General features: G+C 43.8%; 1 protein-coding gene across 9 annotated transcripts in view; it reads right to left on the bottom strand.

Moving 5' to 3' along the window:
- The window catches only part of GULP1 (GULP PTB domain containing engulfment adaptor 1), a 1095073-nt gene that overhangs the window by 391085 nt on the left and 682356 nt on the right, over positions 1-21632 (bottom strand). For 8 of the 9 annotated variants that reach the window (XR_006391011.1, XM_044302630.1, XM_044302637.1 and 5 more), the window contains 2 exons: positions 21312-21449; positions 8300-8416 (listed from right to left, as the gene is read on the bottom strand). Coding sequence is in view for 8 of the 9 variants with exons in the window: in XM_044302630.1 (XP_044158565.1) it covers positions 8300-8416; positions 21312-21449 (255 nt within the window). In the remaining variant the exon portion in view is untranslated. The remainder of the gene's footprint in view (positions 1-8299; positions 8417-21311; positions 21450-21632) is intronic. The other variant, XM_044302636.1, reaches the window with a different exon arrangement.

Raw genomic sequence — 21632 nt, 5'->3', positions numbered from 1 at the left:
AGAGATGAAAGACTCTAATATAATCCGGGACAGCCATAGTCCCTGGGCTGCGCCCCTAGTACTTGTTCAAAAAAAAGATGGCGGCATAAGGTTCTGCGTGGATTACAGGAAAATTTATCAAATCACCCACAAAGATGCATATCCATTGCCACGCATTGAGGAGTCCTTGACTGCCCTGGGGTCATCAGCCTATTTCTCCACCTTGGACTTAACCAGTGGGTACTGGCAGGTACCCATGGCCCCAGAAGATCGAGAAAAGACTGCTTTCACTACACCTATGGGCCTGTTTGAATTTAATTATATGCCATTTGGACTGTGTAATGCTCCAGGAACGTTCCAGAGGCTGATGGAACGTTGTTTAGGCAATAGGAATTTTGAGACGGTGCTATTATACCTGGATGACGTCATTATATACTCCAAGACGTATGAGGACCATCTAAAGCACCTGGGTGAGGTGTTTCAAGTTCTTTCTAAATATGGCCTCAAGATCAAGCCGTCCAAGTGCCACCTGCTGAAACCAGCCGTCAGATATCTCGGGCACATTGTCAGTGCCGAAGGAGTGCAGCCTGACCCTGACAAACTTGCTGCTGTCCGTAACTGGCCTACTCCTACGACCGTGAAAGAGGTGAGAAGCTTTCTCAGTTTTGCAGGGTACTATAGGCGATTCATCCCGCATTTCGCACAAATTGCGGATCCCATCCAGGAACTCTTGAGGGGGCATCCAAAAAAGAGCCCAAAGACTCCTATTCCTGTTGAATGGAATGAAGAGCAGGAAATTGCCTTCCAACTCCTAAAGAAAAAGTTGACTGAACCCCCTGTTCTGGGTTACCCAGATTATCAGAAGCCATTCCACCTCTACACAGATGCCAGTAAAAGAGGCCTGGGGGCCGTGTTGGCTCAAGTGCAAGATAACAAAGAAAGGGTGATTGCCTATGCCAGCAGATCCCTGAAGGGAGCTGAGAAGAACGACCAGAATTACAGTTCTTTCAAGCTGGAGTTTCTTGCCTTAGTGTGGGCTGTGACCGAAAAGTTTAAGGACTATCTCGCTGCCACACCGTTTGTTGCCTTCACAGATAATAATCCCCTGGCACATCTGAATACAGCCAAATTAGGGGCACTGGAGCAAAGATGGGCCTCCCGCCTGGCCAACTATGATTTCACTGTGAAGTACCGGGCAGGCCGCTCCAATGATAACGCTCATGCTCTGTCACGACTCCCCACTACAGAAGCCCCAGATGAACCGAAAGATGCCTGGGAAGAGGTGGAGATGCCAGCGTTTTATAACAAATTTACCCAGCAGGATAATATACGTACTGAAGATTCCCCTGCTGCTGATCCTTCCTCATCAGATGGTCCTGAGTCCAGAGGCGATCAAGAAAGATGGATTAAGCTCCAGTCCGAAAGTAGAGTCCTCGGTGAACTGCTCGACTTCCTTACCAGTGGAAAAGTCCCTGAGAGGATCCGCAGGAAGAGTGCAGACCCAGAGCTAGTGAGACTGTGGAGACATCGCCATTAACTATTCCTTCAAAAGGGCCTGTTGCTCAGAAGGAGTCTGGATCCAGTGTCCTATGATAGAGTGTATCAAATTCTCCTGCCACGTCGGGATGCCAGCCTGGTGCTGGATATGTACCACAACCAGTCCGGACACTTTGGTGTGCAAAAGACTGAGGCCACCATTCGCAGAAGATTCTACTGGATCGGGATGAGAGAAGATATCGAGAAATGGTGCCGAGAATGCACTGCCTGTGCTGTGGGGCGAACTGAACGCCATGACCAGAGGGCGCCTCTGCATCCCATCGTAAGTAAGGCTCCTTTAGAACTTGTTGCCATTGATCATGTAAAGTTAGAGCCGAGTCGCTCAGGGTATACATATGCCATGACTATAATTGATCACTTCACTAAGTTTGTCGTAGCAGTGCCTGTGAAAGACCTGACAGCAAAGACCACAGCGGAGGCGTTCTGGAAGCATTTCCTGCTGCCCTACGGTTGCCCAGAAAGGATCCTCACCGATCAAGGGTCCGCATTTGAGTCACAGCTGTTCCATGAGATGTGCCTGCTACACAACTGCCAGAAGGTCCGGACCACCGCCTATCATCCGCAAGGTAACGGACTCTGTGAGAAAATGAATAAGACTCTCATCAAAATGCTGAGAGCAGTACCCCCTGAGACGAGGGGAGATTGGCCTACTTTGTTGCCGCAGCTTATGTACACTTTCAACAACACCATCCACTGTTCCACCGGTTACACCCCATTCTATTTGATGTTCGGCCGACAAGGGAGATTGCCTGCGGACCACTCCCTAGGGGTACAAGTGCCGGATGAGATCAACCCACTGCCCAAGACTGACTGGGTAGTGGAGCACCAAAGGCGTCTTCTTAATGCTAAGGAGATTGTCCAGGAACGGATGGAGATTGTCCGAGAAAGGCAGCAGAAAGACTTTGACCAGACTGCCCATGCGGGACCCCTGGCTCTGGGAGACAAGGTATGGTTGAAAAACAACCATCGGACCAGCAAGTTGGACAGCAAATGGGAAAGGATTCCCTACCTTATCACTGCCATACCTAATGCTGCGGCCCACATTTACCAGATCTCCAGGGAAGGAAGAAGTCCCCAAGTTGTTCACAGGAACCGCCTCAAGCCCTGTGTAGAAGGAGAACCAGCGGCGGAGGAGATGGAACCGGAGCCTACTGAAGAAGAGTTGCCGGCTCCACCTATGGACCCTATGCAGGCTGTGGAGAACTTAATCCATGATAAAGAGCCGCTCCACTGGGCCCTCACGCCTTGGTTGAATCTATTGGTTCCTGCTCCTGTTCCTGTTAGCCCTCAGTCTCCTGAAGAAGCTCCAGAGGCAATGGGCTCTTCTGACATTCCTGAAGCCAGGCAGGAAGAATCCCTGCCAGTAAGGAGGTCTACCCGTTCTACCAGGGGGCACCGACCTGTGAGGTTTGTGGACTACGTTATGGGCCCAGGTAGCCCCTCACGGGAAACCCCTGTTTAACCATTGCAAACCTGGGTACGGACTCATGTTGTTCTTTGAGCCTCCAAGGACTTCTGTTTATCTACATTTTATATGGACTATCCTGGGTTATTGACACGCTGTGCCAGGTCAGCGCCCCTGTTCCCTCACCTTATCCTGAGAGAAGAGAACGACGCCCCTTGTCATCACTCCTTTCAGTGCATTTAATAACTGTTATATTGTTAATATGGTGAATATTGCATATGGATGTTCTCTGCTATCTTTCAGGTTGCCGCTTCCAGATGGGCGGACCCTCTATGTTGCGCCGAGGACGGGCAACGTTATAGCGTGGGGGTATGTAGTGTCCCACTAGGTAAAGGTGGGCACTGCACAGGTTAATGTGTTGCATTGCATTAAATGTCATGTGCATGTTTTTCCCTTTATTATCTGGGTGTCAGGCCTGTCAGGGTGTAGTTTAGCCTCCCAGACGTTAGAGGGAGCTGGAGAGCCCTAGTTACATATAGGAAGGCCCAGACAGGGAAGTGTTAGTTCATTCCAGGGGACTAGAGGAGTCACCTCGTCCACCTGAAGCTCCTGAAGCTAGGATCAGCTCAGTAGAGATACCCCAGTTGCAGGAACCAACCTCCTGGGAGAAACCTACAGTTATCCACCTGATAGGAGGAGGCGACCCAGGGTAAGCCAAGTGACCCTGATGGGCAGAAGACATTAGAAAGCATAGCAAGAAGTATAATACCTGAGGAGGAAAGTAACCAGGGATTTAAGCCACTCATTTAGGCATCCGGGCCTTGGGAGATATAAAGCCAGAGCAGGAGTTCTAGAAGGGACACTGTACATTGATTCTGAGAAAGGTACAACCTGCTGCTGAGTGCTTGTGGAATTTACCCTCAGCGTATCTTGCATGACTATTGCCTGCCATATTGTGAATAAGCCCCTTTGTGGAACTGTAATCTGAAGACTGTGCTACACCTGCTGTACAAAGTTGGATTGTTCAGTAAGGTAACGTTTTGGTTCACTATATACTTGTGTGCCTTCATCATTCCAACCACCAACCGGCGTGCCACCGTCCAAAGGCACTGGCGTCACGAATACCACAGGGACCTTGCCCCAGGCACACAAAATACCTGTAACATCCAGGGCACCTCAACTACCATCAGGCCTGGTCCCTATCTACAGAGCGTGCCCCAGAGGAACTGTGTCTACCTCTCCTTCACTGCCACGCACCTGCCCAGGGTTCTTCAAATATAGTGAGTACCCTCGATTGCCCATAACTGTGACCTCACTTTGTCATACCCTGCAGGTCTGGCGTGTTACATAAGCGCACTCGTCTAGCTCACAACATCATTTTTAAAAATGAATGATATGGAAAATTTCAGCCCGCACAACCCCTAGGAGGTGCAGATTGCTGTGGCGAAAGAGAGATATAAATGTAAAAACACAAAATGCAATCGCACACTGCAACCAGCACTCTGCCCTGCCTTTATGCTGGATGTTGAATAAGGCATTGGTGTACATTTTGGCCAAAGCGTAATAAGCCACTAACCACGTCAAGGTCGCCTTCATGAGTGGTCCCTAACACTAGTTCCTACCTTTTATGGGCTATGACATTGTGCGGGCTGAAATTTTCCATATTTTTCTCTTTGTAGTACGTATTGGAGGCGTGGCGATCTCGAAGCAGTCAAGCACACCTATCCAGTTAATCTGCCCCCTGGAGGCTGGTTTTAAAGTCAGTATAAAACTGAGTCTGCTTATACAGCACCTACCAGTAGCCATTAGGCTCCAGGAGAAGTATAAAGTGGGCTCAGCATGCATGTGAGTACTTGCATCCCTGGATCCAATGAAAGCTGTAATGGCACCGGACGGGGTTAAAAGCAGAGTGTGCTTGGCGTGCATGCTGTACCTGCGCTCCCTGGACTTTATGTGGCTGTCATGGCCCATAAAAGGTAGGAACTAGTGTTAGGGACCACTCATGAAGGCGACTTTGACGTGGTGAGTGGCTTATTACGCTTTGGCCAAAATGTGCGATTGCATTTTGTGTTTTTACATTTAAAAATGAATGAGGCATGGATCTCGAAGGAATTCAACACCTGTGATGACCACGTGTAAATTAATTTCCTAATGCCAGCCCACACATATCCGCCACCACCCAGAACAAAGTACGGTCCTTGCCTTATACACAGCGGCACGGTGGGGCAAAAATAAGATGAAGGTGCAAGAGTGCACCGAAACGCGTTTGGTTTTATTCAGAATAGTACTTTTAAATCTTAGTTAAATATAGTTTGCTGAAAAAATCGGCCAGCTGGTCGGAACAACGGTCCGTTACTTCCGGTCATAGGAACGTCACTTCCTGTATAGCGGAGAGCAACGTAGTGATCCAGGAAGCCGGAACAGAAGAAGATACCGAGGACACCGAAGAACACGTGCACACCACCGCTACACGCCGCATAGGAGCGGAGGACCTCAGTAAGGACACCTCTTTGTAGCAGCTCCCCGGAATCCATCTCTATGGGGTAAGACTGTTCCCGCTTTCTTCTTTAAGGTGACTGTATTCTCAGGACATTAGCGAACTTACGTCATCACAGGATCTTAATGCATGACCTACACGCAGACTGATCATCTGCAGAAGTAGGTCCCTTTCAGCCATATAAGGACTTTTATTTTTAACTGGATATACTAAGAGGAATCATAGTGTTCCTGATATAATCTTTAATAACTTTTATCACCGCGAAATGAAATTTTATTGCTTCTTTGTCATATTACCATTGAATGGTGCAACTGCAATTTGATTTATCTATTTATGTACAGAAAGGTATAATTTTAAAATAAAGAAAGAAACGAGATATACCTCTATTGCAATTGGGTTCTTCTATACACCCAGTCATTTGAGTGCCCTCCATTTTATGTAATTTATACTATATCGAATATTTTGGCAATTGGTACTGCCATATTTGGAGAGAGCACCTAGCCGTGTTGTGCAAGTCAGTAGAGCCTTTGCAATCTTTTTACTACTTTTTCTGACATTGTGCCCTGTATTGCGCAGTAGAAAATGATCCTTGGGAAACAGTCCTCATCCCTGACCAGCAGGACCAGGTAGCGCTCTGTCAGTACATGGCGGCCTCCCCTCTCCGCCACGCTGCTCCGCTGTGTACTGGTGCTTATTCTGACACTAGGGCTGAATTCACTTCCTATTTTTGCCATCAATTTAATGCATACCAAAAATGTATGCGTTAACAGATGCCTCAGACTGATGCCGTAAAGTGGCGACCATTCACCATACAGTTCGATGGCAGAATTTTTTTTTTACAATAACGTATGCATTTTTTTAAGGACTCTGCAGGATACAAAAACGTGGAGTACTGCACATTTGTATACATCAAACCGATAGGAAATAACATTTCTCTAGGCTCCAGCATGGCACATTTTTGAGAGTTTCCCTTTGAGACACATAAAAATGGCCCCTCATTAAAATACATATTTTTTATGGGAATTTTTGCCAATGATCCCCCTTTGGTATATCACTGTCCATGTTGTGAGACTATTTGTGCACTTCTAGTAAGTGTTTTCTGGCTGCAAATATGACCTGAAAGTTTTTTAGGTTCATCTGCCATTAAAGTGAATGGGGCCTGCTGCAAACACGCAGTTCACGAATATTTGATCATGAAAGCGCATTCGCGAATCGTCCCAGCTGATGTTAGTCCATCACTATTCAATCTCAATCACTTCTGGAGGCTTGGCCTGTGTTCATGCAGTTCATGCATGAACTTATTTAAGTACTACCTAGTAACCAGAAAGTTTGCATAGATTATTCATTATATTTAAAGGATTATCTAATTAATTATTATGTGGGAAAACCATGCTTAGTTGCTGAATTGCTTTATACACTAGGTTAGAGGTACCAGTGGCATAACAGAAGTTGCCAGCACATGTTGCAAGCCAAGTATTGCACCACCTAACCTATAGACATGCCTTTTTTACACAGGCAGAGCTGATCAAGGTAGCTGAACCCAGCAGCACTGCTCCTGAGACACCTAGCAATCATAAAATATCTTGGTCCACTAGAGGAAGCGGCATAGCTTATGAGAGAGCTGGGCATGTGTGCTCTGATGACTCTTCAGTTCAAGTGCATCAGTCTTGTAAGCCACAGGCATGAGACAGTCTTTATCCAGAGTGTGGCATGCAAGTTGGTGAATGCCATGAACTCTGTCACAGGCAGTGCACTGCATTGCCATTCAGTAACTAATTCATTGAATGGTGATAGTGGGATGCACACAGTGCACTGCTTGTAATACAGTCAAGGCAAGACTGGGCTTACAAAAAATAAATAAAAAATCCCCACTCTCAGCCGCATTGTCCCGATTTAAGTGTCTAAACGTCTCACCTCTTATGGGGACTTGCAGGACCAGGGAGACTGAAGTTTAAAAAACAAAACAAAAAACTTCTGTACTTCTTCTATAGACATCGGGTGGTGAAGGGCCTTTTATTATGTCATCTCAGGTCCTGCACTGTCCTAACCTCAGAACTACACATTGTCAGTGCAGTCTGTTTACTCCTAGATGGTTCAACACCTGTGATGACATCATTATAGGTCCTTTAGCTATCTAGGATTTTGAACTGCACTGATGATGCAGGGTTTGCATCATCAATGCAGATAATGCTTAATCTTGTCAGGCATTGTCTAGGCACCACCTTGCAGTTTGGACAAATACCTTTCCCCCCATGCTATGCCACTGAAAGGTACCATGTCCATCTTCAGGCTGTGAGATTGTTGGTTAAGAATAGTAACCCTTGCTAATCTGACAAACTATCACTGACAACTGAATGTTAATCAATCATCACCATTTCCTCTGCTACCCAGGTTTTCATTGTCATAACTGCATATTTCATATCATGAATCAGTGCACAGTCAAATGTTCACGATGAGCCCCAATACTATGGAGGGAGTTTGAAAATGACTTGTTAGATCAAATATTTGAAAGGCAGGGAATCAAAGTGAACCAAGTTCCGAATATGTAACCAGGCCTTATCCCTTTTTTCTAAAGGGGTTTTCCATTATATTCATACATTGAGACTGACTGCATCCCCACATATATACTTGTGGAACATCTTTAAAATACAGTGTACATGCAGTCAACATATGGATGAATAGTTTACGCAGTGACAGTTACAAATTCAAGGTCTCAGTCCTTTTGTTTCCCTAATAAATAAATAAAAGTTCATTCAGATAGCTACATGTTGCTATAGGGAAATCCTTTCTTTTGGCAAAGATATATACTGTACATGTAAACACAGTTCTTACAGGTCATGGAGTAGTATTATAGGACGTACCCTTTTTTGCAAGCTTGCTATTTGTTTCCTTGCTTCAACATCTTTTCCTCCAGACTCAAGGAACTTTCTATATGCTAGATCAAATGCTTGACCAATTGTTAATGTTATCTCTTCAGCCTTAATAAAACAATAAAGTAGAGGTTTATATATTGTTTGCAGTAATTATGTCTCCTTTATGTTCTATTGCCTAAAATGGTTTAGACATTCCTTGAGCAAGTAAAGATTGCTACTGAATAAAAGTAATAATTATATTGATAATGAAAATCATATGTAAAAGTAATTTTACATGGTTCAATGGGCAATGATCAGGAACATTCATATTATTTTTGTTAAATATTTAAAGACAAAGAACAGCAACAAAAACACTGAAGCATAAAGTAAAGGCATACGGTGTTTTAAAAAAAGATAGAGATAAAGAGTCATTGTACTTTCACACAATTTAATTTCAGTTAACAGAGAATGGCATAACTAGTAAATTTCTAGTCACTTGATTTAAAAAATATACGTGAAAAAAAAAGCTGTAAAGTCATGGCCACTAGAGAGTCTCACTTCCACCTAAGTTGCAGCCCACTCCCTGTTGTCAGACAAGATCCATCCTTGTGAGAGGAATTGGGAGTGTGTCAAGGCTAGATGAGATAAAGAGATAAAACAACTATTTGGAGCCACCTGTGTTTCTCCTGTGTGTCTGTAAGTGTGATTTGCCCCTCCTTATCTGTTTTGTGATTTGTTGGAGCTGAAAACATAGTGGGGGATAAGGGAATGGATATCATAGCAGTCCAGTCAGAAGGAAGACACTCCCTGCTTTTGAGTGAAATGCATCTAGCTCTGCAGATGAAACAGGGAATAATATGGCTGACAAAAACATTAGCAAATCTCAAACAACTGTCCCCTCACAGAACTGAACATATTATGCATAGTGAGATTTGGGTTTTCAGGAAGTGCAGTTGAGAGGGAAGAGGGATAGGGGGAACCTGTCAAAATATATCATTGATACAAAAATTCCTAATAGCATGAATATTCATTCCCAATCATTGCTACGTTTTACAACTGAATTGGAAAAATAAGTTATGGTTTTCACAGATGCAGTTACAAAAAAAAAAAAAAAATGGTTAAAGAGTTTTTCTTTAGTGGCAACATGTGCCCAAAGAGGCACGTGACCGAGCACATAGCCACTGCCTCACATTAAAGGAGTTGTGTAATCTCAAGGATCACAGCTATTTCTAGAATTGAGCCTGCAAAGTGAAGGAACGCCCTCCATTCATTTCTATCGGACTACCGAAAATAGCCTAGCGTTGGCTCAGCTATATTCATCAATCAATCCATGAATGGAGCAGTGGCCACACTTGTTGTGTGCAATTCCTATTCATTCTATGGGACTTCCACAAATAGCCGAACGCGACACTATTTTTGGCAGTCTTATAGGAATGAATGGAGATTTGCTACGCATGCACGGTCTGCTCTCCTTGACTTTGCTGGTTCCATTTTAGAGATAGCGGTGGGGGGGGGGGGTACTAGGGGTGGAACCCATAGCTATCATTCATTGGTGACATATCCTAACAATATGCCACCAATGCTTGAAATGACACAACACCTTTAATGTGGGGCAGTGGCTATGCTCAATGTATGCATCCAGAGCTTTCCAGAAAATATATTGGATTTGTAGACGTTAATATCTGCTGGAATTTTATTAACCTGAAGCCTGAGCTGGGACTTGATGTGGCCTCTGTCATTGAAACTTCATTCTCATGGTTAAAAGATGGCGACAAAATAAAAAAACTTCTCCCCAGCTTGCACTCCAAAAAGTGTGTCTCTCTCAATTGTACTTTACAGTATGTGATTTATCAAAACTGCAAAAAGATAGCTGAATGTAGACAAGGCACTTCTCCACTTCATCTCATCCATTTTGAAGTGCCACAATGCTATTAGAAGATCCTCATTCTGCCAATATATGTTCAAAAGATTATTTTACAATCATTCTTTACTTGCCCCTGCTTTTTCACTGAGTGCCACTCCTCTCAGGCATGAAAAATACATGTGAGCAGCCATGAGATAAAGAGTAGCATGTCTGTGACCAGATCATTTGGGACAACACAGAATGGCATAATAGGCTGCATGCGGCCTCCAGGCTGCACATTGTGCAACCCTGGTTACAGGGGTTCTGCAGTTTGTTTTAACTGATGATCTATCCTCAGGACCCCCGGTACCCCAGACGATCAGCTGTTTGAAAAGGCAGCGGGGCTCCAGCAGCGCCGCAGCCTTCTCACTGTTTACCACTGGCCCAGTGACGTCACGACTAGTATCAACTGGCCTGGGTGGGGCTAAGCTCCATTCAAGTTAATAGAGCTTAGCCTTGCCCAGGCTAGTTGATACTAGTCGTGACGTCACTGGGCCAGCGGTAAACAGTGAGAAGGCCGTGGCGCTACTGGAGCCGCTGCCTTCTCAAACAGCTGATGGGCGGGGGTCCCGGGTGTCGGACCCCCACCAGTCAGATGATGATGATCTATCATCAGTTAAAACAAACAGTAGAACCGCTTTAAAGTAATGACCAGATTTCTACCCCTTGAATGGGTATTCTGGTTATATTAGTAATCCTATATACACAAGATAGGGGATAACTATTATATTGATGGGTCTTATGCTGGCAAATAAACTGAGCTGTTGGTTGGGCATGTGCTGAGATGCTTCATTCTTTTCTAACTGAGTTCTGTACTCAACTTTCTCAGGAACTCCCATAGAAATTAATGGAGCATCTAAGAGCTTGTTGTTGCTTTGTTCATTTCAGGGGTATGGGGGCCCCTGTTCTTGTGATTGTTGTTATGATAGGTGGGAGTTCCAGCAGTAGGACCCCAACCAACCTAATAGTTATCTTCCAACCTGTGCGATAACTTGATATAACTGGAATCCCCCTTTAAGGACCATGTCAACATTGGGGATATTTTTTTCAATGTTCTCTCCCATCTTCAAAGAGCCAGAACTTTTTTTTTTTTGCCATCAACAAAGCTGTATTACAGCTTGTTTTGTGGGATGAGTTGTGCTTTTTAATGCTACCAATCATTAGCTCATATAATCTTTGACAAACTGTAAAAAAAAATTATAGGGTGCAATAGAAAAAAAAATGCAATTGCACCATTGTACAAACCGGATTCCAAAAAAGTTGGGACACAAAACAAATTGTGAATAAAAACTGAATGCAATGATGTGGAGATGGCAAATGTCAATATTTTATTTGTAATAGAACGTAGATGACAGATCAAACATTTAATCCGAGTAAATGTATAATTTTAAAGGAAAAATACGTTGATTCAAATTTTCACGGTGTCAACGAATCCCCAAAAAGTTGGGACAAGAAGCAATAAGAGGCTGGAAAAAGTAAATTTGAGCATAACGAAGAGCTGGAAGACCAATTAACACTAATTAGGTCAATTGGCAACACGATTGGGTATAAAAAGAGCTTCTCAGAGTGGCAGTGTCTCTCAGAAGCCAAGATGGGTAGAGGATCACCAATTCCCACAATGTTGCGCAGAAAGATAGTGGAGCAATATCAGAAAGGTGTTACCCAGCGAAAAATTGCAAAGACTTTGCATCTATCATCATCAACTGTGCATAACATCATCCGAAGATTCAGAGAATCTGGAACAATCTCTGTGCGTAAGGGTCAAGGCCGTAAAACCATACTGGATGCCAGTGATCTCCGGGCACTTAAACGACACTGCACCACAAACAGGAATGCTACTGTAAAGGAAATCACAGAATGGGCTCAGGAATACTTCCAGAAACCATTGTCAGTGAACACAATCCACCGTGCCATCCGCCGTTGCCAGCTGAAACTCTACAGTGCAAAGAAGAATCCATTTCTAAGCAAGATCCACAAGCTCGGGCGTTTTCACTGGGATCATTTAAAATGGACTGTGGCAAAATGGAAGACTGTTCTGTGGTCAGATGAGTCACGATTCAAAGTTCTTTTTGGAAATCTGGGACACCATGTCATCCGGACCAAAGAGGACAAGGACAACCCAAGTTGTTATCAACGCTCAGTTCAGAAGCCTGCATCTCTGATGGTATGGGGTTGCATGAGTGCATGTGGCATGGGCAGCTTGCATGTCTGGAAAGGCACCATCAATGCAGAAAAATATATTCAGGTTCTAGAACAACATATGCTTCTATCCAGACGTCATCTCTTTCAGGGAAGACCCTGCATTTTTCAACAAGATAATGCCAGACCACATTCTGCATCAATCACAACATCATGGCTGCGTAGGAGAAGGATCCGGGTACTGAAATGGCCAGTCTGCAGTCCAGATCTTTCACCTATAGAGAACATTTGTCGCATCATAAAGAGGAAGGTGCAACAAAGAAGGCCCAAGACGATTGAACAGTTAGAGGCCTGTATTAGACAAGAATGGGAGAGCATTCCTATTTCTAAACTTGAGAGACTGGTCTCCTCGGTCCCCAGACGTCTGTTGAGTGTTGTAAGAAGAAGGGGAGATGCCACACAGTGGTGAAAATGGCCTTGTCCCAACTTTTTGGGGATTTGTTGACACCATGAAATTCTGATTCAACATATTTTTCCATTAAAATGGTACATTTTCTCAGTTTAAACTTTTGTTCCGTGATTTATGTTCTATTCTGAATAAAATATTAGAAGTTGGCACCTCCACATCATTGCATTCAGTTTTTATTCACGATTTGTATAGTGTCCCAACTTTTTTGGAATCCGGTTTGTATTTAGAATTTTGTATACCCATCATTCACGGTGCCGTCAAATTTTCATGTTAATCTATTCTGTTGGTCTCCATGATTTTATCCATTTGCATTCTGTTTCCGTATTTCCATTCCGCTGAAAGATAGAACTTGTCCTATTATTGCCTACAGATAATGATCCGTGGCTCCATTCAAGTCAATGGGTCTGCAAAAAATACGGATTGCATATGGAACACATCCGTATGTCAACCATTTTTTTGTGTATCCATGCCCTTTGCCCATGTGTATACTGTTAAAACATTACTGTACAATACATATATGATTAAAAAATGTATGTTTCTGATCATATCCCAGTCTTTCCACAATTTTTCCCACTTTAAGTAGGAGCCTCGTTGTTTATGCAAGATCTTCTCGTAACTTTTCACCTTCTCAACCAGACCCAACCAGTTATTACAATCTGGAGCGGAGGAGCAAAACCATGCTCTAGAAATGAGAAGCCTGGCCAGAAACATCACCTTAATCAACAATCGACCATTTGCGGGTTGATAATTAACCTCCGATAAATCTCCCAGAACCCATATCCTGGGAGTGAAGGGAACCACAATGTTGAGTTTACGAGCCAGGTTGGTTTGAACCGATCTCCAGTACCTGCTCATCATTGGGCAATCCCAGAACAGATGTAGATGATCTGCCTCGGGTTCACCACAGCGTGGGCAGCCAGAGGAGGTACTAAGTCCTCTCCTATATAACCATATAGGTGTCACATATATTTTGTGCAAAATATTGAATTGTACCACAACGTGATTAAAATTGTGCGAGACCAATGTTAAGCTTTCCCCTATATTCTCCCAGTTCGGAGAGCCCGTCGCTGAGAGCGAGGATGACCAGGCTCTCTGTCCTGGTGAAAGAACGTCAGAAAAAAACTTTTTCATTAAGTGTCTATAACAGTGAGATACTTTAATTCTCGTGACTATTTTCTTGGAAATTAAATCGTGTAAAAATTCTGGAGTTTCTATAATAAGAAGATAGCGATTCACAGTGCTAGAAAGTGCTAACCTTAATTGAAAATATGCATACCAAGCCACCTCACCTAAATTTGCCCCTTGCTTTAAATCCGCAAGGGACAAGATGTGTCCACCACTGACCACTTGATGCAGGTACTGAATATTCTTGGTCCTCCAATACTGGCTGCAACTCAGGTCATTTAAATTCAAAAGCTTTGGATTGTGCCACAATGGAGTACAAATAAGTGATGCCCCAACTCCACACCAGTTCCTTATAATTCGCCAAGACTTTATAGCCATTCTGCAGAAGAGTGTATACCCACTCACTGCATTTAGTAAATAGTCAGACTCAAGTACTGCAAAGAAATCTGCAAGGCCTGAGTCTTTCACCACCCTGCTGCAGAACTGGCTATTTTCCCATTCATTAAACAAGCAGAGTTGGGAGGCCACAAAGTACCCCCTAAAGTAGGGGAGGTTAAGACCTCCCCGATTATAGGGCATAGAAAAATAGAGTACCTTCAGTCTCACACGCTTCCTCCCCCATATTAAGTCATTAAGCATCCGCTCTATCAATCTAAAGTACTTATCTACAATCCATACAGGCGAGTTGCGCAAGATGTATAGAACCTGGGGCAGCACCACCATTTTTATTAATGAAATTCTGTCGGCTCTCGCCGACAGAATTTTTTGCCAAATCTTTATTTTAACCCTCAGCTTTATCAACAGAGGGAGCAGATTGAGTTGAAGATATTCCTGTGGTTTGGCAGAAACTGTTATACCCAGGTACTTTATTGAATCTGAGATCGTTAGCTGGTTGTACCGTTCGCCCCGCAGTTCATCTATGGGGAGGAGAACGGTCTTATCCCAGTTGATCTCGAGACCGGAAGGACCGGAAAAGAGACCAACCAGGTCCATTATGCGAGGAAGAGTCGTATCTGTCTGATGCATAAAAATCAAGATATCGTCTGCATATAATGATACTCGATCCTGATTCCCCATTGTACCAAAACCGGCCACCCTCGGATCCAGCCTAATACTAGCCGCTAGGGGTTCAATGTAAATATTAAATAACAGAGGGGAAAGAGGACAACCCTGACGGGTGCCTCTTCCTAATATAAAGCTCTCTGTAATCATATCATTGATCCTTATCCTAGCGACTGGGGAGTTATAGAGGAGCTGTACCATCGCCAAGAATCTTGGGCCAAAGCCCATTTTTTTCATCACCTCCCAGAGAAAGGTCCACTCCACCCTGTCGAAGGCTTTAGTAGCATCCAACGACAGGATGGAGCGGGCGCCACTCCCCGGGGACTGAATATTCATAAATAACCTATGCAAGTTATGATGGGTGCCCCTTCTTGGCATAAAACCATTTTGATCTGGATGAATAATAGTGGAAATAACCCGCGAGAGCCTCCTAGCCAAAATTTTTGATAGTAGCTTAACATCGGTATTTAATAAAGAAATTGGTCTATAGGAGCTCAATTCTGCCGGGTCTTTATCCTTTTTCGGAACCAGAACAATAAGAGCCTCCATCATAGAACATGGCAAGCCCCCTCCCTGGGCCGCTTGGGAAAACACCTCAAGTAGCTGCGGGAGGAGCGTCTCACCATACCTACGATAAACTTCATATGGGAGGCCATCCAGCCCTGGCGATGAGCTCCCCGAGATAGACCCCAAAGCCTCCTTCAACTCAGAAAGAGACAGATCCTCCTCCAAAAATTCCACCTGAACTTCATTCAAAGTGGAAAGTGGAATCTTCTCCAAGAATCGCATCGCCAGTTCGGATGTCGTATCGAGAGGGGGTCTATATATCTGAGCAAAATATTGTAAGAAGGCATCCCTAATCCCCTCTAAATTTGTTATAGTTTCCCCCTCTAAATTTCGAATTAAAGTGATGGATTGATTTTTCCTATCTTGTTGAGAAATTATTCTTGCTAAGAGCTTACCAGGACGTCCGGACTCCGAGAAATATTTAAGCCCCTTAAAGAATACTCTATGATTTGCTTTCTCTACTAAATACTTTTCCAAGCAACAGCTAGCCTTCTGCATCTCTTCCCTGTTGTGTTCCGTGGGTTGACTGGTAAAACATTCATTGGTAAGGATAGCGATCTTAGCCAGTTCCTCCTCTTTACCCCTAAATGTTCGCCTTGCTGCAGCAATCTCACTGATGAAGATCCCTCTTAAATACGCTTTCAAAGCGTCCCATACTACATTGATGTTGGCAGAGGGAAAATTTACCTCCCAAAAGGAGGATATCAATAATGTAATAGACTGAGGATTCTCCATAACGGCAAGCCAATATGGGTTCAACTTGAATCCTAGCCCCCTTATGTCCTTATTCTCCCCAGTGCGAACCTCAATTAGTACGGGTGAGTGGTCCGAAACGGTTCGTACTCCGTATCGGATCTTGCTGATGTTGCTCAAATTGCTCTCATTAGTGAGTGCTAAATCAATCCGAGACATTGCTCTCCCCCCCCTGCTGACACAGGAGTATACTCTCTTTCCTCCGCCGAGGTATTCCCATATATCTACCACTCCTACCTCTAAACAGAACTGGGGCAGCAAGGAGTTGCAGGGGTTCCTCCCCCGGTCTGCATCTAACGTAAGTCTATCCTTATTGGGGTCCATAACCGCATTGAAGTCCCCCATCAGGATTAACCGGCATTCTGATCTATTTTCGGCAAAAAGCAATAGCTGAGTCAAGGGATACATTGAGAATGGAGGGGGAATGTAAAAGAAGGCCAGAATGTAACTATGGCCATACAGCTTACCATGTAGAAAAATGAATCTGCCCTGATCATCTATATGAGATTTTATGAGGATAAAATCTACAGAATTATGAATCAGGACTGAAACGCCCCTAGAAGATCCGCTAAAAGTGGAGTGATAAGACTGGGAGTGCCATCCCGTCGTCAGACGGCGCAGGGTTTCTTTAGTAAGATGAGTTTCTACTATGCATATAATTGCTGGAAGGTATCTCTTTACTGCATCCATAATAGCTTGCCTTTTAACCCTTTCCCCGAGCCCTCTGACATTCCAAGATACAATTCTAATAGACATCAATCAAAAAAATAAAGAAAAACAAAAAACACAAAAACCCAAAAAAAAAAAAAAAAAAAAAAAAACCCCAGCCTGCAAGGTGAGTTCCCAACCCCCCCCCACCCCCCAACCCCTTCTCCATTGATCCGCCCGATCTAATCAGCGAACCTCTAACCTCCGGCCGCTCTCCCCCAGCCAAGCCCCACCCCCCAGCATCCCTTCAAACATAATATTACGCAATTTCAGATGCCCGTTTGATCAATCCAGTCTAACGCTTGTTGTGGAGTCTCGAAAAACAGGGAAGTCCCATTATAGATCACTCTTAATTTCGCTGGATACTGTAGAGAATATTTGATATCCTTTAGCGCCAAGCGCTTCTTTATCTCTATAAAATTGCGTCTCTTTTCCTGAGTCTGACGAGCAAAGTCAGGAAAAAAGAGCAACCTAGAGCCCTGATATTCAATGGGAGTACATTCTCTAGCTCTTCTTAATATCATATCTCTATCAACGGACAATAAAAGTTTCATTAAAATTGTACGCGGTGGCCTCCCTGGAATAGATTTTCCTCCTGGAATTCGATGAGCTCTTTCTATTTGAAACATGGGAGAAAAATTCTCGCTGCCTAGATTATGTATAACGACATCTTTGAGTTGCTCCTCTAACTGCCGGCCCTCAGCCCCTTCTGGGAAGCCAATTATACGGACATTATTTCGCCTTGACTTATTCTCAAGATCCTCCAGCTTATGTTGTATCACTAGGTTTTCTGAGGCGAGAAGCAGAGTTTGGGATTTTAATGTGGCAATCTCGGTTTGCAGTGAAGCAGCAGTTTTTTCCACATTGAGAACTCGATCCCGGATCTTTACTAAGTCTTCCCTGATTAGGGTGATATCACTCTGTACTGAACCCAATTGAGTGGACATCCCCTGCACCAGGGAGCCGTTGTTTTCCACGGCGGAAAGGATCTTATCTAATACCGATGGATCATATTCTGTTCGCGTTTGTGCTAAAGATCCCTCCTCTACCGCCTCCTGGTCTGCCTCCATTGATCCGTCTTCAGAGGGTTCCTCAAACTGGGGCGTTTTAACATTTTTCTTCACATTAACAGAGGTTTTAACTTTAGATGGATTTTTTTCAATAGGGAATGGTGATTTCAAAAACTTATCGATCTTATTTTCTGGTGTTTTTGACCCCAATTTAGTTGTCGAGGAGTCCACTGATCGTCGCTTTGGGGCCATTCTCTTCCCTTCTTTCCCCCGTTCGCCCTCTCCCTTTTTTATTAATTTCCAGATTATTTATGTTCCCCCCCCTTTTTTTTTTTTTTTTTTTTTTTTCTCCCCTTTTTTCTCCTGTTTGTTGTTTTCACACCCCGCTGCTTCTTTCTTTTTCCCAGCTTATGTTCTCCTTTAAACCTCCTTATAGCTTCCTTATCGCCTTATTTTCCCCCCTTTTAACCGCTTCCTCACCCCCCTATCTAATCCCGCAGAAGGAAAACGGGAAAAAACAAGGCAAAGCAAAAAAAAAAAAAAAAAAAAAATACGTCCTCCCAGCAACACAGCAACACAGAAACCAGCGCTATGTAAAAAATAAAGTCAACCAAGGCTATGTTCTCACGTGTCCAGGGGTCCAGGAATGGCCGACAGTCCAGGTTACAGGCAGACAAACAGTAGAGGAGAAGCCGTAGGCAAAGCGGTAAGACCTCCGGATCCAAAGGGAGGAAGCAGACGGGAGGCAAGGGCCGAGCAAGCAAGCCAGCCGACGAGGGAAGGAGAGAGGAGGTCCCTGGGGCAGTGAAGCAGCTGAAATCAGACACGAACAGGAGGGAGGACTGGAAGCGAAAAAAGAGCAACGGAGGGTCAGCACGTCCGGCAACCACCGATGAGCCGCAGGTGAGATGATCCAGGATCCAGGAGCCGCGTCCAGCGCGGAGCGCCGCTCAATACTTCAACGCAACATCAGCTAGTCAGCTGATCGGGTGAGTCGGGAGCCTGAGGGGAAGAGGCCGGCGCGGGAGAGCGAGACGTGCTGTGTTCACGTCATCTCGCCGTCCGGCAATGTCTTAAATATATATATATATCTTTTTTTTTTTTTTTTTTTTTTTTTTTTTTCTCTGCAAGGTGGGGGGAGGGGGGGGGTATGGTAGGGGATTTGTTGGGGGAAGATCCAATTTGTCCGGCTTTTTGTTTGTATGCAATGTATTAATGCAGAATGTGAAGCTATAATGGAGCATCTTTTGAAATGCCGGGGGCCGGCAGGACTTACCGGCATTGGATATTGGTTAATTCTTGATTAATCTAAATTATGGACTAATATTCTGGTGAGGGTTCGGGGCTCAGGACCTTGGGGGGTCCGGGCATCGGGTGGGACCCGGGATGCGGCTTTTTCTCTTGGACGTGAGTTTCTACCACGGGCAGTGAGCTGACTCGGGTGTGGTTTGGGTCCCGTCATTTGTCCCTTCTTAATGAACTGGAGCTTATGCTGGGCACGGTTCTCTTAATGAGACAGTGCTGGCTGGTTACGTTTTTTTCTTGTCTTCTCAAGTGCTGGAGATTGTTGAGTGACACTTTGATTTGTGTCCTCTCTTCACGAGATACCGCGGTGAACCCATGCGAGTTATGCTTAAACAGGCTATTATCATTTAATCCAACTTTATGGGGATGAGGCAGGAAATCCTGGGAGTGGGTTTTATACCACTGGGATAGAAGACTGCTGGACCCCCTTTTGTTCTTCTCCGGTTCTATGGAAGGGTGCGATTAAAGATCGCTATGAGCCTGCCCCAGATGGGATAGGTGTGTATCAGAGGACTCGCCCCACGGGTCTTGGTCCTGTCCGTGGCGCTTGCTTACGTCTGAGAGAGGCCGTGGCAGGTGCGTGTTCGCTGCTTGGCGGGCCCCCCGGGCCTCGGGCCTATGCTCCCTCCCAGTATAGAGATAATTATAATAAATAAGATGTCTCCTTCTATCTGTAATTCTAAACCCTTCAATGCCGGGTGGGTCCTGCTTCCCCCTCAGGCAGAGAGACCTCTATCTGAGTTTGGTCAATATCTATTTAATTATGGGTATTTGCATGAAATCATATTTAACTATGCTTTATGGACTAGAACTGACGGACACTTGGATCTTATTGCATTGTAAATGGTATATTGTCATGTATCTTTTTGTATGATAACTAAAAAAAATAAAATAAAAGTTTATATAAAAAAAAAAAAAAAAATGTATGTTTCTGTTTGCGATCCGCAAATAACGGATTGCATACGGAAACCATACAGAGATTTTTTGCGGAACTATGAAAGGGAAACGGAGCAGAAAGAGAAACACAATGGAAACAAAAAAACGGAACAGATCAGTTAAAAACGGACCACAAAATACTGAAAAAGTAAATTGGGGTATATAGGCTAAGGGAGCTTTATCTACTTCCTTAAAGGGAGCCTGTCCCTATAAAACTGCTGACAGTGCTAAGTTGTAAACGGAGAACAGGCCAAAGCTACCCTTTGTGGAGCATTTGGTATCAGGAGCAGTGTGAATATGATCTTTAATTCTACCAGGTTCTACTTCAACCCTAAATGCACTGGAGAGTAGCTTCACTGTGAAGTGTTTTCTGCTATCTGAATTGAGCTGTTTCACAGACCCTCCCCTCTGCTCTCAGTAACAGCTGTAGTGGTATCCTACAGTATACAAGGGTTTCCTCAGTTCAGTCCCTTAAACAACACTTTATTTAGTGGATGTTGACTTGTTCAAATTCAGCTTTTTTTATTATCTATATTGTTAGTCTATATTACATTGAACTACTTACTGAAAAAGTATGTTCTTGTATGTAACATAGTTCTGATGAAGAAAGTCAGAGAACAAGTAAAAGATTTTCTATTTAAGGTTTGCAAGGGCACAATCATGTAATCTAAATATGCTTACATGTTAAAGTGTGTATGTAGATAAACTGCTTACTTGTCTGTTAGGGTTTATTCTGAATGGTCAAACAGTTTGAACCTATTTTTCCTCTGCATTGTTGTATTGCTAAAAACTGTTTAAACTTCTGTGAAAAAAGTTACACAAGAAGACAAAGGGCAAGAACCCTTCATTTAAAGCTGCATGAAGCTGTGCATGGGAAGAAATACAAATGAAACATCTTGATCTGTTTTCTCATGACAAGTTGGGGCCATTAATGAAGATAAACATCTGGAGATTTCATCTCATTCCAAGCGTTAGTCTTCAGCCAAGCCAAACCTTTTCCATGTAAGACAAAAAAAAACGCCCTAAAACATCTGGCATACTTACACACTTCTCGCTATCGAACACATAACACAAGTGCTTATTAGACTCTGAATCCTTGCATATGAATGTAAAAATCCTTTTGTCCGTTTTATCATCAGCACAAAATGATATCCTGTGTAACTTGCAGTTGTGTAGTACTTCCTATATAAAACAGAAATGAACAGATGTAAGCTCAATAGTAAATATTACAGTAAGTTAAATAATACATAACTGCAATTAGAAATAAATGCCGTCAACTAAAACATAAAATACCGTCTGCTCTTCTCACATTTTCCACTTAAAGACTGCTGTCTCATCCTCATTTTTGGCACATGGCTCATTGAA

The sequence above is a fragment of the Bufo gargarizans genome, chromosome 8 (assembly GCF_014858855.1).
Source record: "Bufo gargarizans isolate SCDJY-AF-19 chromosome 8, ASM1485885v1, whole genome shotgun sequence".
Taxonomy (NCBI): Eukaryota; Metazoa; Chordata; class Amphibia; order Anura; family Bufonidae; genus Bufo; species Bufo gargarizans.
Note: the sequence above shows the minus strand (reverse complement) of the source record. Positions and strands in the feature narration are given on the sequence as shown.